Source organism: Podarcis muralis, chromosome 1 (assembly GCF_964188315.1).
Source record: "Podarcis muralis chromosome 1, rPodMur119.hap1.1, whole genome shotgun sequence".
NCBI classification, from domain to species: Eukaryota; Metazoa; Chordata; class Lepidosauria; order Squamata; family Lacertidae; genus Podarcis; species Podarcis muralis.
Window position 1 is genome coordinate 49339963 of NC_135655.1, and position 14533 is coordinate 49354495.

Here is a 14533-nt window from a genome sequence, read left to right on the forward strand (position 1 = left end):
TTTTCCCCAAGACACTGCCCTTGGGGACAAGAACCATGAACTACAAATCTAGTCCTGCTCTTACTCAGACTCATAGTACTAGTAATATACCATCAGGGCTGATGGGGTGTGTGGGAATATATTTTAAGTAGTGCTATCCCCAAAACCACCTCTTTTGTAGGGAAATTCCTGTTGCAAACCCTGCTTTGGGCAGTGAGGTATGTTATATATGACAACAAGAAAAAATGGTCTCATGGAAACTAAATGCTGAATATTGCCAGCTGAGTCTGTGGCTGAACTGAAGCAGTAGTCAGTGGCAGTGCCTGGATGGCTTAAATGCAAGAGTTGAGTAGTTTTGACCACTGAGGTGCTCTAATCTCTAAGATGCCTGGGTGAGGGGCAGAGGAAAGCAGCATATAGTAGCATCATAGCCACATGGAGACTACTGCTGCAACTCCCAGTCATTTCATTTTAAAGGTGATCCAATCCATCTCCTGCATAGCAGGGTCCTGAGGACAGCTATGATGCTTTTTAAAAATGCAGTCACCTCTCCCCGACACTTTCTTTTTTAAATCTAAAGCAAGCCACCACTCACTGAACGACCTTGACAGATTAGAGAACTGGGCAAAACGACCTTGACAGATTAGAGAACTGGGCCAAAACAAACAAGATGAACTTTAACAGGGAGAAATATAAAGTATTGCACTTGGGCAAAAAAAATGAGAGGCACAAATACAAGATGGGTGACACCTGGCTTGAGAGCAGTACATGTGAAAAGGATCTAGGAGTCTTGGTTGACCACAAACTTGACATGAGCCAACAGTGTGACGCGGCAGCTAAAAAAGCCAATGCAATTCTGGGCTGCATCAATAGGAGTATAGCATCTAGATCAAGGGAAGTAATAGTGCCACTGTATTCTGCTCTGGTCAGACCTCACCTGGAGTACTGTGTCCAGTTCTGGGCACCACAGTTCAAGAAGGACACTGACAAACTGGAACGTGTCCAGAGGAGGGCAACCAAAATGGTCAAAGGCCTGGAAACGATGCCTTATGAGGAACGGCTAAGGGAGCTGGGCATGTTTAGCCTGGAGAAGAGGAGGTTAAGGGGTGATATGATAGCCATGTTCAAATATATAAAAGGATGTCACATAGAGGAGGGAGAAAGGTTGTTTTCTGCTGCTACAGAGAAGCGGACACGGAGCAATGGATCCAAACTACAAGAAAGAAGATTCCACCTAAACATTAGGAAGAACTTCCTGACAGTAAGAGCTGTTCGACAGTGGAATTTGCTGCCAAGGAGTGTGATGGAGTCTCCGTCTTTGGAGGTCTTTAAGCAGTGGCTTGACAACCATATGTCAGGAGTGCTCTGATGGTGTTTCCTGCTTGGCAGGGGGTTGGACTCGATGGCCCTTGTGGTCTCTTCCAACCCTATGATTCTATGATTCTATGAAAATTCTTGGGAAAATTTTCTCCTTTCCACAGATACACTCTGAAACTCAGTCCACAGCTGGGTTCAGCTGAAGATGTTCTCTACCCTCAAAACTGAGTTAAAAACCTAATATTTAACTAGAAAGTGAGAGAAGTATCAGACTGTTCAGTCTTCTGTTGCAACACAATTCAGCCCCCAGCAGAATACTATCATCTGCGTGCAACCTTCAACTGACAGGAATCATCCTCATTTGAGAAAAGCAATCACGCAACACTTTATGCTGCAGGGTTGTTTTTCTTGCCAGGATACTCAATGTCTTCGGGGACCCTCGGAAAACCTACCATTCCCTTTTTACTTATAAAACCCAAGTGTCTACACATTTACAAATCCTTGCAATAGATCCCATTTCTATGGATATCCATTTTGGAGTGGACATGGGAAGTTCTTCACAACCTGCTTACTATTTTACCAACATGAAAAAATCTTTGTTCATTGCATGTTGGGCTACTTCATATAGTTGAGGTTGGGCTACCTCAACTATATATATTTCAATTCCATTTATTAACATGTTCAGGTTCTTTTACAGGTCCTGATGGACCAAGTAGGCAGAGTAAAAAAGTTATTTATTACTACCCTTTCTGTTCCATATGTCTCATGACCATGAGACAATGACTACCAAACATGGCATTTCCCACTTCTAAAGAGTCCAACCTTTGTATCTAGCAGGTATGGGGAATAAAACCAGGTGTCTCTTATATCCCAGTCTCTTAATTAATTTTAGAATGAATGATTTTAGAGTGTTGTTTATGTTGTACTTTTGTACTGTTTTATTGTTGTTAGCCGCCCTGAGCCCGGCTAAGGCTGGGGAGGGCGGGATATAAATAAAATTTATTTTTATTATTATTATTATTACCCTCCTGTACAGGCTTAAGGAAAGGGCCTTGGTACTGAAAAATCAGTTTCGCTCAGGATAATTCAAACGTTAAGCTGGGGTGGGGGCAAAAACCTGTACTGAGTCTCCAAGCCATGATAACTGGAAGATAATCTAACAGAACTATTTCTTCAAGTAAAAGGAAGGTAAGCAAGTATGCTGGGGAAAACAGACTGTCTATCATAAATTGTTGATTAGAGGGAGATAAAGCCCCAAGGAGGCCTATGCAGAGCTTATCTGAAGCCCAGGGCAGGAGTCTTGTTAGAATAAAGTTATAAACTCAAGCAAAAAAGCAGCCAGTTCCTGGCAGGCTTAGCCCTCTGAGGCCCAGTGCAAGTGTACCTGGCTGTGCCCCTCCTCTCCACGGGCCTGGCCCTAAGTACTGGAGAAAGTTAGAATTATGGGTTACAATTACCTGAGATTACGGGATCTTAAAAGGAACATTAAATTTGCACTATCCCCAAACTTCCACCATCAGCTTCCACAAATATAGTACAAACAGCCAACTACTATACCACCACACAAACATAGCACCCAGATGCCTCCTTCAACCTCAGAAAAGACACATGCCAGGACAAAAAAGTATTTTGTCCTTTACATTAACACAGAGAAAATGCAACTTCAGTACAGTATACCAGCATTGAGAAAGTTTTTATCAACTTACCTGAGAGACTCTGCCATTCGTCGTAAGTCTTCATTTTGCTGTTTTAATCGTTCAAGTTTTGCTAATATCTTTGATAGTTCACGACTAGAATGGTCTGGGTGTTCATTGTCTCGTACTAAGTGTCCGCCTATGTAAAACAGCAAGGTCCCCCAAGCAAAAAGGATGAGCATAATCCAACGCCAGGAGCCAGTCCATGGCCGCATTTTCAGAAGTTCTATCCACTACCAAATAGTTTTTGTTCACAAAGCAAACATTGTAACTCCTCAATCAGTACAAAGATTCCAAGGTTTCTGTGTCTTTGATTCAGCACATTGTGCTTCTCACAGCATTTCTCCAACAGTAAAACTGTAAAACAATTATCACTGAAGATGCACAATCCAAGTTCTAATGTCACAGATGTTTTGTTTTTATAGTCTGTGGGGAAAGAAACAAAATGAAGTTACATTTTGTGATTTAAAGCTAGTAACATATATTGAGGTAAAGCTTAAATGAGTTGGTGTTGAATTTCAAGTCAGTTAATAGTATTATAATGTTTCAGCAACTTGCAAAGGAATAGTCTCTCAGCAACTGCATGTATAGAAATGACAAAAAACACTAAAGTAGCACATTTGTTTACACAGTGCTGTTTTGAACTTTAGAAAACTGCAACTAAATCGTAAGAGACCTTATGCAGCAGATTTGGATTTATTCTTTCTTGCAAGACAATACACTTGTAAGTGTAATGGATACTACTTATAACACATAATGTATTTTCTTCTCTTTGCGCAAACTTACTAGCAACTTCAGAAGTTTTAGTTCTCTTACACTGGTCTTGATGCCTTGCTTCTGCCATGCTGCTAACAAAAGAAGCCATGCATTGGCTTTTTGAGGCATTTGAACTGAGGCTAGTGGCTTGCTTCACTCCAAACCATTCATAAACAGAAGCCAAAGTTTGTCCTCATTCACATTAAACCATAGTTTATTTTGATAATAAACCAAGTCAATAACATCATCTTATTGCAGAAGAGCCCATGTAAAAATCAGGGTAGAGAGCAAGATAAACGTGACATCCATTCCAAAGATTTTCTTCCACTTCCACAAGATTCACAGAAGCATAACAACTGGTATAATGAACTACCCACTCCCCCTGCAAAAACCAAAACCAAGGGTAATCAATAACCAGGGCCTGAAAAAGAAGGACCCTCTAGACCCAGTTATCATGCAACTTTGAACCAGTATGCACAGTCATTTGCAGGAGTTCTCTCTTAAAAGTCCTGCATTCAAATGCCTAGCACTAGTCTGTGTTGTAATTTTGATTAACTATCCTTCATTGTTTTTCTGCAGCACTATCCATATAATTCACATGCAGGACAATAATGGCCTCCATGTTCCATTACATCCTCAGTTGAGAGGCCCACTACATCAGCCAGAATCTTAAAATAGACAATCTGCACTATGTACTTCACAGCCTCACTCTAGTCATACACGCATACACAGTATTAAATCAGAGTCTTGATGTGTTAAGTATGTAGTAACTTCCCACTTCTTTGTCTGCCTTATATTTCACCTGCTGTAGTTTAACTCCCAATACTTTTCGGCACTGTGTGAGCTTTCACTAGCCCCTTACACAGGCAGTCATGGAATAGTAGCAGCTTTTTTCCTTCTACTTACCATTTTTGGAATGGAAGTCTAAATAGATAAAGGAAGGTGGTTAATACTTAGCAAGATGTACTTAGGTCACTAAGCTGGCTATAACCCCAGAAAACAGATGTAAGCAACAGATCATACTAAAAAGGAGAAATCATTTTTTCTTGATACAATAAAATGTTAATCGACTAAAAACATAGCATTTCAGAATTACAATCTTTCTTTAGTTCTGAAAGCCCACCGCTACTGTTATTATCTTGCATTTTTATGCTGTGAACTGCCCTTGGATTGACAGATGAAGGGCAGATACAAATTTAATTTAATAAATAAATAAATAAATAAATAATAATAATAATAATAGTAATAATAACAACATTAATGTTAAAAAGTAAATGAAAGCATTATATTTGCTTTCAGTAACAACTTTGCAGGACGCAACTTTAGGGGGACGCGGGTGGCGCTGTGGGTAAAACCTCAGTGCCTAGGACTTGCCGATCGTATGGTCGGCGGTTTGAATCCCCGCGGCGGGGTGAGCTCCCGTCTTTCGGTCCCAGCTCCTGCCCACCTAGCAGTTCGAAAGCACCCCTAAGTGTAAGTAGATAAATAGGTACCGCTTTATAGCGGGAAGGTAAACGGCGTTTCCGTGTGCTGCGCTGGTGCTGGCTCGCCAGAGCAGCTTCGTCACACTGGCCACGTGACCCGGAAGTGTCTTCGGACAGTGCTGGCCCCCAGCCACTTAAGCGAGATGGGCGCGCAGCCCCAGAGTCGGACATGTACGACTGGCCCGTACGGGCAGGGGTACCTTTACCTTTACCTTTAACAACTTTGCAAAATTTTAAAAAAGATGTAGCCAGAATGAATACATGTATCAAGCAACTACAGCCAAAACATTTGCTGTCTCCGAAGTCGCCTGCACAGTGCAATTTTGTAAGACCTGGGGCTCGGAACACACACCAAGTAATTCAAAACTCCTGTGTTTTTATTTTGAGATCTACTTTCTTACTAAAACCACAAGCTCTTATTAGGACATAAATATATAGTTGCTTTGGAGAACAGTTGGTGAAGGTTCTCTTAGAATTCAAAATTCTATGATAAAAAAATCCATATTGTATCCATGATATCCTGTTGCAAAATTATTTGGTGCTTTAAAATCGAAGCAAAGTATAAAACTTTCCACTTCGAATTTGAAGTAATTTAAACAAGGAAGAATCTAGAACATAAAATGTATTCATTCCAGAATTAAGCATTAAGCAGCATGCTACAAACACAAAACCATAATTAAAATGATATTACACACACCTGTATAAAATCATTAAAATGATTTTTAAAGTTGACAGAAAACCCTCATACAAGTGATGCCATACTGGACAAAGCAACAATACCTACTACCTATATCAGTATGTCAAACCAACCTACAATGTCAGATTCAGTTTGCAGTTTTCCTGCTTGGCCACTTGGGGACACTGTGATACCACACATTCAGCTGGGTGCCTCCCCATCACCACCCATCCTAGCATAAGATGCAGCAACAGAATGATGTCACGTGCTTATTTATTCAAAGCTTTCATGCCAGTGTTTTACTTCATCATCCAGCCAAAGCCTGTAACCAAACTCCCTACTCCCTACATGGCAATTTATTAATTTCTGTAGTTACTATTCCTGAGATGGCAACCTACCCACCCTTTTACTTCTCAGGCACAATACAAGCTAAATAATTGGGGCTCTTAGGAGACCAACTCTTCATACACATCAGCATTATCTCTATAGGCAACCAAGCAAAGCCTTGACATGCTCCTTCAAGGCACAATTAACAGAGCGGTGTTATCTGCCTCTATACCCTTGTTTTGTAATCCCTTCCACAGAGGTCCGCCCAGACACAAATGGAATTCTCCCAGAAGCAAGTGAGACTAGACCTGTGTTCAAACTCCTGCTCAGATATGCAGTTCATCTTTGTGGAACAAGACTCTCTCTATTCTGCACTTACTATGTTAATATTTTATATAGTTCTCATGAGTCTCACAAGCTGCTCTGAGCTCCTTGGAGGGTGGGGGGAGTTCTTGTTAATAAATGCAAGGAGGAGTAAAAGCTAATCTACGCATACAAATCAAGCAGTGTGCATTTTCTTGGATTATGCCACTTGGACTAGTCTGAATGCCTGAATGCTTATAGGAGGCAAGGGGGAGAGAAACTACTCCCTGCGTGCATATACAACTGAGAAAGCTAGCCTATAACCCTTCTCTCAAACTTGCGGGCTTTCTACATGCAAAAAATACTTTCCTCAGTGAGCATTTATACATGTGGCTTTATTATTTATTTAATTTATATATTTCCATTCTATTCCATGGGCTCAGAGGGGGTTATGTCAATTCTTCTAAATGCTAACCCCTCTCCACAGCGGCTCACAATCAAGGATTCTGTCTGTCTATGTTCATCTTTATAACTGTTAAGAAAGTAATTGATTCCAATATCCAAGGTACTGACAGAAATACTCAAAATTAAATTAAGATCCACTTAATTTACTTTCATATTATTGTTATTGTTATTGTTATTGTTAGTAATTTATTAAATTTATATACCACCCTATACCCGCAGGTCTCATCTATAATCCCGCATGCTCCTACTACAGGGGCGGGGGCAAGAAGAGTATGAAAATGCGTCATTTTAACCATTCACTTAAAACTTATGTCAATGAAGTTTACTTAATAGCCAGCACCGAACAATTCAAGCCATGCAAAGAACAACAGAACAATGGCCTGCTAAAGTTTTTTTGTTCTCTCTGAACTAGGCAAACTTTCCAGAGCAACATTTAGTACTGTTGAAATCAAAGATATGGACATTTGCAATTCAAGATGTCATGAAAGTAATTACAAAAAAGCCCAAGAAAACCATTTTATCATATTTCCACTACTGAGAAGGCCTTCTGTCTGGTTCCCTATAACCTCACTTCTCGTAGTGAGAGAACCTCCAAAAGACCCTCAGTGCTGAACCTCAGTGTCTGGGCTAAACAATGTGGGTAGAGGTGATCTTTTAGGTATACAGGGCAAGAGATAGAAATAACAAGAAAAAGGGTACAGCCAAGCATAGCCTAGTACAAATAATATCTACTCTGCAAGAAGTTTAGATGACCATGTGAGGAATATTCTAAACTTCATAAATATAGAAAGCCTCGTCAGTCATTAGTTTTAATAAGCATGCCGTATAGGTAATAATCACAATGTTATAATTAATTCTGCTGAAATTAAAACTAAATCAGTGCACTTTAAAATTCTCTTACTTCCTGAAAATAGGAAACTGACATTATATGTGGGGCGGGGACTACTTTTTTTTGATCCAGCTGTGAATTTAACAGCTTAATAATGTGAGTCAATTCTGTGAACAGCAACAACTAATTGTTGTGCAACTCATATACTGAATGGGCACAGATTTTGTGGAAATTTAGTATTTCATGGCTTAAGGTATACATTTCCCCAAAAAAATTACTTAAGCATTTATTTCATGTCCATCTTCTATGCAAATAAGAGTAACCTGCTTTGGACAATTTAAGTTTGCATCAGAAATTTAACTAATGTCCAATAAAATGTCCTAAGGAATAATTTGATTTAACATCTTTACTCTTGTGTCCCGTCATCCAGTTTAGAGAGATTGTTTCAGAGTTATTCACTAACATTTTTTGTTTTAACCACTCAAAATCACTCTGACATCAGCAAATCCAGCCACCTAATTGCTTACCCCTTACTCTAGGCCATTTATGCCAGTTAAAAGCATTGGCTCTAATACAAGTCCTCCTAGGGAGATCCCACATGTTATGCAGTGTTCGAAATTCCCCATGCATCAAGCACATTTTGCTATTGGTGTGGGTCCAATTGCGACTATACGATTTCTGGGTGCCAGATTGGTGACTGACATCTCCATCAAGTCAGCAGACTCGCATGCAATCCTCCATCATCACATCAAGGAAATTAAGCACAGGGATGAGTACACATATAGTTGTCTGTGCTGCAGCCTTTCCACATGCCACCCAAATGGAACTCACAAAGCACAGTTAAAAAAACCTCTGCCTTAGTCCATAATTAATATCATTTCCATTTCTACTTTGTGTGCTTCTCCTTCTTGAATACTGGGACAAATGAACTGCTGTTAGAGCAAGATACAGTACAGTCAAGTAATGTAGATGAGCTAACAGAATCATAGGATTGTAACATTGGAAGGAATCCTGAGGATCATTTAGCCCAAATCCCTGGCAAGTAGACATTCTGTTGTGGCGACCGTAACCTAGGTTTAAGGAGCCATTTGATGCCTAGTTTATATATCTGAGTTTCTGGCACAGGTTACATTTCTCCATTAAAAAAACTGTCTGTTTATTCCTCCTTGCACCTTCTTGTTCTTTACCAACTCATAAAAGGAAGTCTCATCTTATTTCCATGACTGCTAAGTTTGCTCAGCAACCTTTGTTGAAAAGTTGTAATAATTTTTTTGAAACTCCAGATAAATACCAGATTATACCTATACATGTGCTTGTTCACACACTCAAAAAAACAAGCTTAGTGAGACAGAATTTAACTTTGCCCGGTTAATTCTTTTCCAGCAAGACTTGTTCTTCTATATACTCAACAATTTTATCTTTTTATAATGTGTCCCACCAAGTTACCAGGAACAGACACTCACATAATTGGCTTTTAAAGGGGGGAGGAGAGAAAGAATTGTACAGTAGGAAGGACCACAAGGGTCATCCAGTCCAAACCCCTGCACTGCAATAATCTTTTTGCCCAACATGGGGATCTGGGACCTTTAAAAAAATGGTGGCTTGTTAGCTGCAGTTCTCTGGGAAAGAGACCGCTCTCAGTGGCATGTTATGCATTTTTGTTAGAAGATCAGCAATTTCACATTAGATTTCTTTAAGAATTGTAAGATGGGTACCATCTGGACTTGGTGATTTGTCATTTTCAATTTGTCAATAAAGTCTAGAACTTACTCCCTAGTTTGTTCTTGGCTTACCACTCATAATTTGTTTGGGAGAAACAAGCCATGAACTCAGATTTAAAAATGACAAGTCAGACTCTGGCCTGATTCATTTGCAGCACAGCAGCAGCATGAATAAAATAGGAGTGCCACAGGAACGTCAAAACAGTGTGTACCAAATTGTCTTAAGTTATTGTTTAATATGGAATGTTCTCCCCAGGTGCCATCTGGTGATATCTCTATCAAGTTTTAGGCACCAGGCAAATAACTTTCTCTTTACCTGGGCTTCTGGCCCTTATGAAAGTGGTATTGTGGCCTCTTTTAGTGGGGCTGGACTTTTTGCCCTGCCTTTTATTTAGCTGTATTTTTAGCCTCTTAATTTGTATTGTTGTATTTTACTTTTGTTCTCAAATGGTTTTAAATCACTTTGGATTACTTTTTAAGAAAAGTGACTAACTAATACTGATGGTACCATGATTTGCAACTTGGGCCATTATGTGGGCACTCCGTGACCAGTTTTCCATCACCCAAGCTGCAGCGCTGGTTCAGAATAGCTCTGAATCAAGTCTACAATATCAGGTATTTCAAAAATGTCCAGGCCAACACTACTGTGTGTGAAATATTCAGCAAACACTTCTAGCTTCAGTTTTCTACTGTATAGAATTTAGTGTGCATATCCATAGGAAAATGTGATATATGAACATACCGTATTTTTCGCACCATAGGGCACACCTGACCATAGGGCGCACCTAGTTTTTAGAGGAGGAAAACACACAAAAAAATATTCTGAATCAAATGTTGCACTAAACTATTTAAAGCAGCAAAGCGGGCGGCTCCTGTCCACTTTGCTGCTTTAAATCGAGCCTCAGAGGAGGGTAGGAAGGGGAACCATGGCTTATCTAAGTCCAGTTAATAATGTTGAGCCTGATTTATGGCCATCGAGATTAGCCTGGCCATCTCAGTGGAAATCTGGGGAGGCTGAGGTGGACTTTCCAGTGGTCAAAGTGTGGTTGTGTCTTCCTGCCCGGCATCTATTTCCTGCCCTCTTTCCCCCCTGCACCCCTGCACCCTGCTTCGAGGGAAGGAAGCGAAGCCATGGATCCTCTGCTCGCAACTGTAGTGGATTCCCTCCACTTTGAAGCAGGAAAGTGGGAGAGAAGCTGCTTACACGAGTGACTCAACAGAAACCCTCTGACCTTTGCACAGGGAGAGCAGCTAATCAGCCACAAGAAACACACACACAAGAAAACCCTTTTGCTCCTCCTTCAGCTGCTGCCCTGCAAGCTCTGATAAGCTCCTCCCACAGCTAATCATCTGACTCAACAGAAACCCTGCCCCCTCTGACCTTTGCACAGGGAGAGCAGCTAATCAGCCACAAACACACACACAAGAAAACCCTTTTGCTCCTCCTTCAGCTGCTGCCCTGCAAGCTCTGATAAGCTCCTCCCACAGCTAATCACCTGACTCAACATGATAGCATGAGTCATGATAGCATATATATTTTCTTCAATATCAGCATCAGTATAACACTGATTACCAGTTATGGGGATATACTACTTGCTGGGTTAATGTGCTCTTGTGGGCTTCCCAGTGGCATCTAGTTGGCTGCTGTGGGGTCTGATTGTTGGACTGGATGGGCCTTTGGGCTGATCTAAGAGTGTTTTTCTTGTTTTCTTCTACTTAACCTTTGACAATTCTGTAAAAATCAGTCAACAAGTGAAGGATAGGTAGCAGCTTTCCCAGGGACAATATGCACCAAAATAGAAACTCAGTCAAGACAAGTGGTAACCACCATTACTTAAAGGAACTCTATATTGATTCAAAGTCTATGTTGCAGCTCCCAACAAGACTGCCAAGCTTTCTACTCTAATGCTCAAAGGACCCTGGAATAGAAGGATCTTACTGCAAGGACACCCCCATAGTGGCAGAGTCCAAGAGTGTTGAAGCAACATATGTGAAGCCTGACTGGCACACTGCAGAGTTAAGTCCTTAGAGCAGCAGCACAGTTGGAACATTATCTCTTCTGCTGAATATAAGGACAATGTGCAAATCTAAATTGTAAAGGTTACCTCTGGGAACCAAGTGACTAACAAATCTAATAAACAATATCAACAATGCATTCTAGCAGTTCAACACCCAAAAGCCTTTTTATATACAATATCACCGGTTGGGTAGAGGGGCCTGCTAGTAATACTGCCTTAGATTTCCACCAGGCAGCCAGTGCAACTATACTCAATATAATTTTAAGAATGGCCCTCATTTTACCTAACAAGCAAAACAACAACCCTAGTTACGTCCTCTCTCTCTCTCCAGGTGTTTTGTTGTTGTTTTGCATTCTCACATGCAAGTACTTTCCCCCCACTTGTATGATTGGATGATTCTTCAGGCATTCAGTTTGAAATTTCAGCCTGTTTGTAGTATTGTATTATGTTTATGATAATACTTCATATTAGTATAATCATTTCAGTTACAGTCATACCTCATGTTGCGTCCACTTCAGGTTACGTGTTTTCGTGTTGCGTCCCGCAGCAACCCGGAAGTACCAGAATGGGTTACTTCCAGGTTTTGCCGCTCACACATGCGCAGAAGCTCTAAATCGTGCCACACGCATGCACAGACGCAGCACTTCGGCTTGTGTCACTTCCGTGTTACGGTCGGGCCTCCGGAACGGATCCTGTCCATAACACGAGGTTCAACTGTATTTGACACACTTAACTGTTATCAGGAACAGTTACTTTGCTCTCAACATAATGTTCTCTTTTAGAGGGTCAGTTTATAATTCCCTTTGCAAAACAGAGGCAAAACTGATTAAGGCACAGGAAACACAAGTCCCTGTAGGCTTTTCCCAGTGGGGTAAATAGCAATCTCTGGGAGAGATTTAGATTAAGGAAATCGTTAACTCCACCTTTCACAATATTGCAGCCATAATCTAATGGGGGTGTGGGATGCAACACCTACTCTTAGCTAAAAATATAAACATCAAGGGATCTCTCATCCATTTTGGCCCACATAGAGGCTGTTGTATAAACTCAGTATCACATCCCCACCACCAGCAAGCTCATGCACACTTTGTTTTACAAAGCCAAAGTGTGCGGCCTTTCAAAAAGCAAATCCCTCCAGGGGAAAATAAACAATCCAAACCAGCTATATGTTTAGAGCAAAAGCAGGTTGCTTCTTTAATCCAATGCATGCATCCTTGTTCACTATCGTATAAAGAAGTTGTGACAGAACATAATCCAGAGCAATTTCTACAAACAGAAATTGGCTGGTAAATGCAACCTATCCCATAAGTTTTATATATCTTTAACTAATCTGTTAAGAGTTTGAGTTTCAGAAGGCAGTGCCAACAAAGGATATGTTTACTTGATCAAGTTTATGCTCTACTTAAAACTAGTGTTTAGTAAATTGCTTGAGGGAAAAAACCTCCTGAAAAGGGTTCTAATGGATGCTATAGTTATTAACTTAGCATTGTTACTGAAAGGCACTTCAGATTTCTTTTAAGAAAATAGCAAACTACAAAATGAGCTCAAATCAGCAGCCAGAAAGCAGCACAGCACTGCATGTGCTATTACAGTTCATATAAACTGTGCATATGCTGAATTACACCATCAAGCTTTTTTAAAAAAACAAAAACCTAGCTGCTGATAAGGCAAAATGAAACAAACAAAAGCTTCTGGTTACAACAAGATGATGGCACTGAGTGCAAAATGAAATGCACTGCATTAGAATTCATCTTTAAAAGCAGTTTACACTTTTTTTTCAAGAGTTAAAATCAGTTTGAAACCTTAACTGGACATTAAGCATCTTCAACTTGTATATTAAATGTCATACAAGATCTCATTCTCCAAGGGAGTTATCAAATTACAAAATAAATAGAATGTCATATAAGAATGTCAAAAGGGCAAGTTTAACCAAAGTCCTCACTTTGCTCAGCCATACATATATGGTCCTCTCCAACCTAGCAGCAGCACCTGGCATAATCAGGAAAATAACAAGGCTCCAACAGGGAGCACACTGAATTTGCAGTCAACAAGTGATGATCCCACCCAAACTGGCACATTCTTTTTTCCTTCTAATAGTCAGTATTAAAAGCAGCATCAAACAGCAATGGTCTAGTTTTCCTGCCTGCAACTCCTTGCAGTTGCCATTGTGAAATAAAATAAAAATCTGTGCTTTCAATATTCAGTCAGGTTGTACTATTTTTATGCACTAAGCAGAAGTCAAAAATTCTGGTCACCCTCCATTAGTTGCATACATTTTAAAAAGATTTCTTCAGTTTGCATCAGTTACCATTTAAAACTAAATCATGGATCAGTATTTCATGCTCAAACAGTCCAGTCAGTACACATTTATTTCATCCTTCCACTCCTTCCTCCCCTCACATGCTCTGAATATGTCCTAGTTTGTGGTAACCCATAGTTTGCAATTACATCCAAAATTAAACTAGTTGCGCCTATCCTGCCAACCAAGTTAGGGAGAGCACATATTCCCATGGTGCAAAAAAAAAAAAATCACAGAATAGATACAAAGAGTGCACATATGTACATACATCTCTACTTTCCTCTCTAAAATACTGATAAACATCAACTGTAAAAAGATTAGGCCTGTGCACCGGATTTGTCTAAATTCTGAACCAAATCAGGCCTGTCCAAGCAGATTTATATCCTGCTTGGATTGGGTAAAAGCAGGTAAAATTACAGCGTGGATCCAGTTTTTCCCCAAATAGGTTCATACAGATTTTTACAGATTTATAGCTCAAAGGAATATCTCAGAAAACCAGACAGTTTCTCTCCAACACCATACAAGGAGAATGCTAGAGTGAGGAGAGGAGTAAGAGGTAGGGGAGCAGCTGCAATTGCTAAGCAGCTTGGGAGGTGTAACCTAGTGGGTTTACACAAAACTTTTGTATTATTAACCAGTCAGCCAAAATTAATGTGCATGTTAGC

The 14533-nt window shown here is 40.2% G+C and overlaps 1 protein-coding gene across 1 annotated transcript in view; it reads right to left on the reverse strand.

The window, feature by feature from the left end:
• FUT8 (fucosyltransferase 8) overlaps positions 1-14533 on the reverse strand; it is an 85661-nt gene that overhangs the window by 52415 nt on the left and 18713 nt on the right. Inside the window, exon 2 of the mRNA XM_028725976.2 lies at positions 3003-3416. Within this exon, the coding sequence (XP_028581809.2) occupies positions 3003-3205 (203 nt within the window). The 5' untranslated portion in view covers positions 3206-3416. The remainder of the gene's footprint in view (positions 1-3002; positions 3417-14533) is intronic.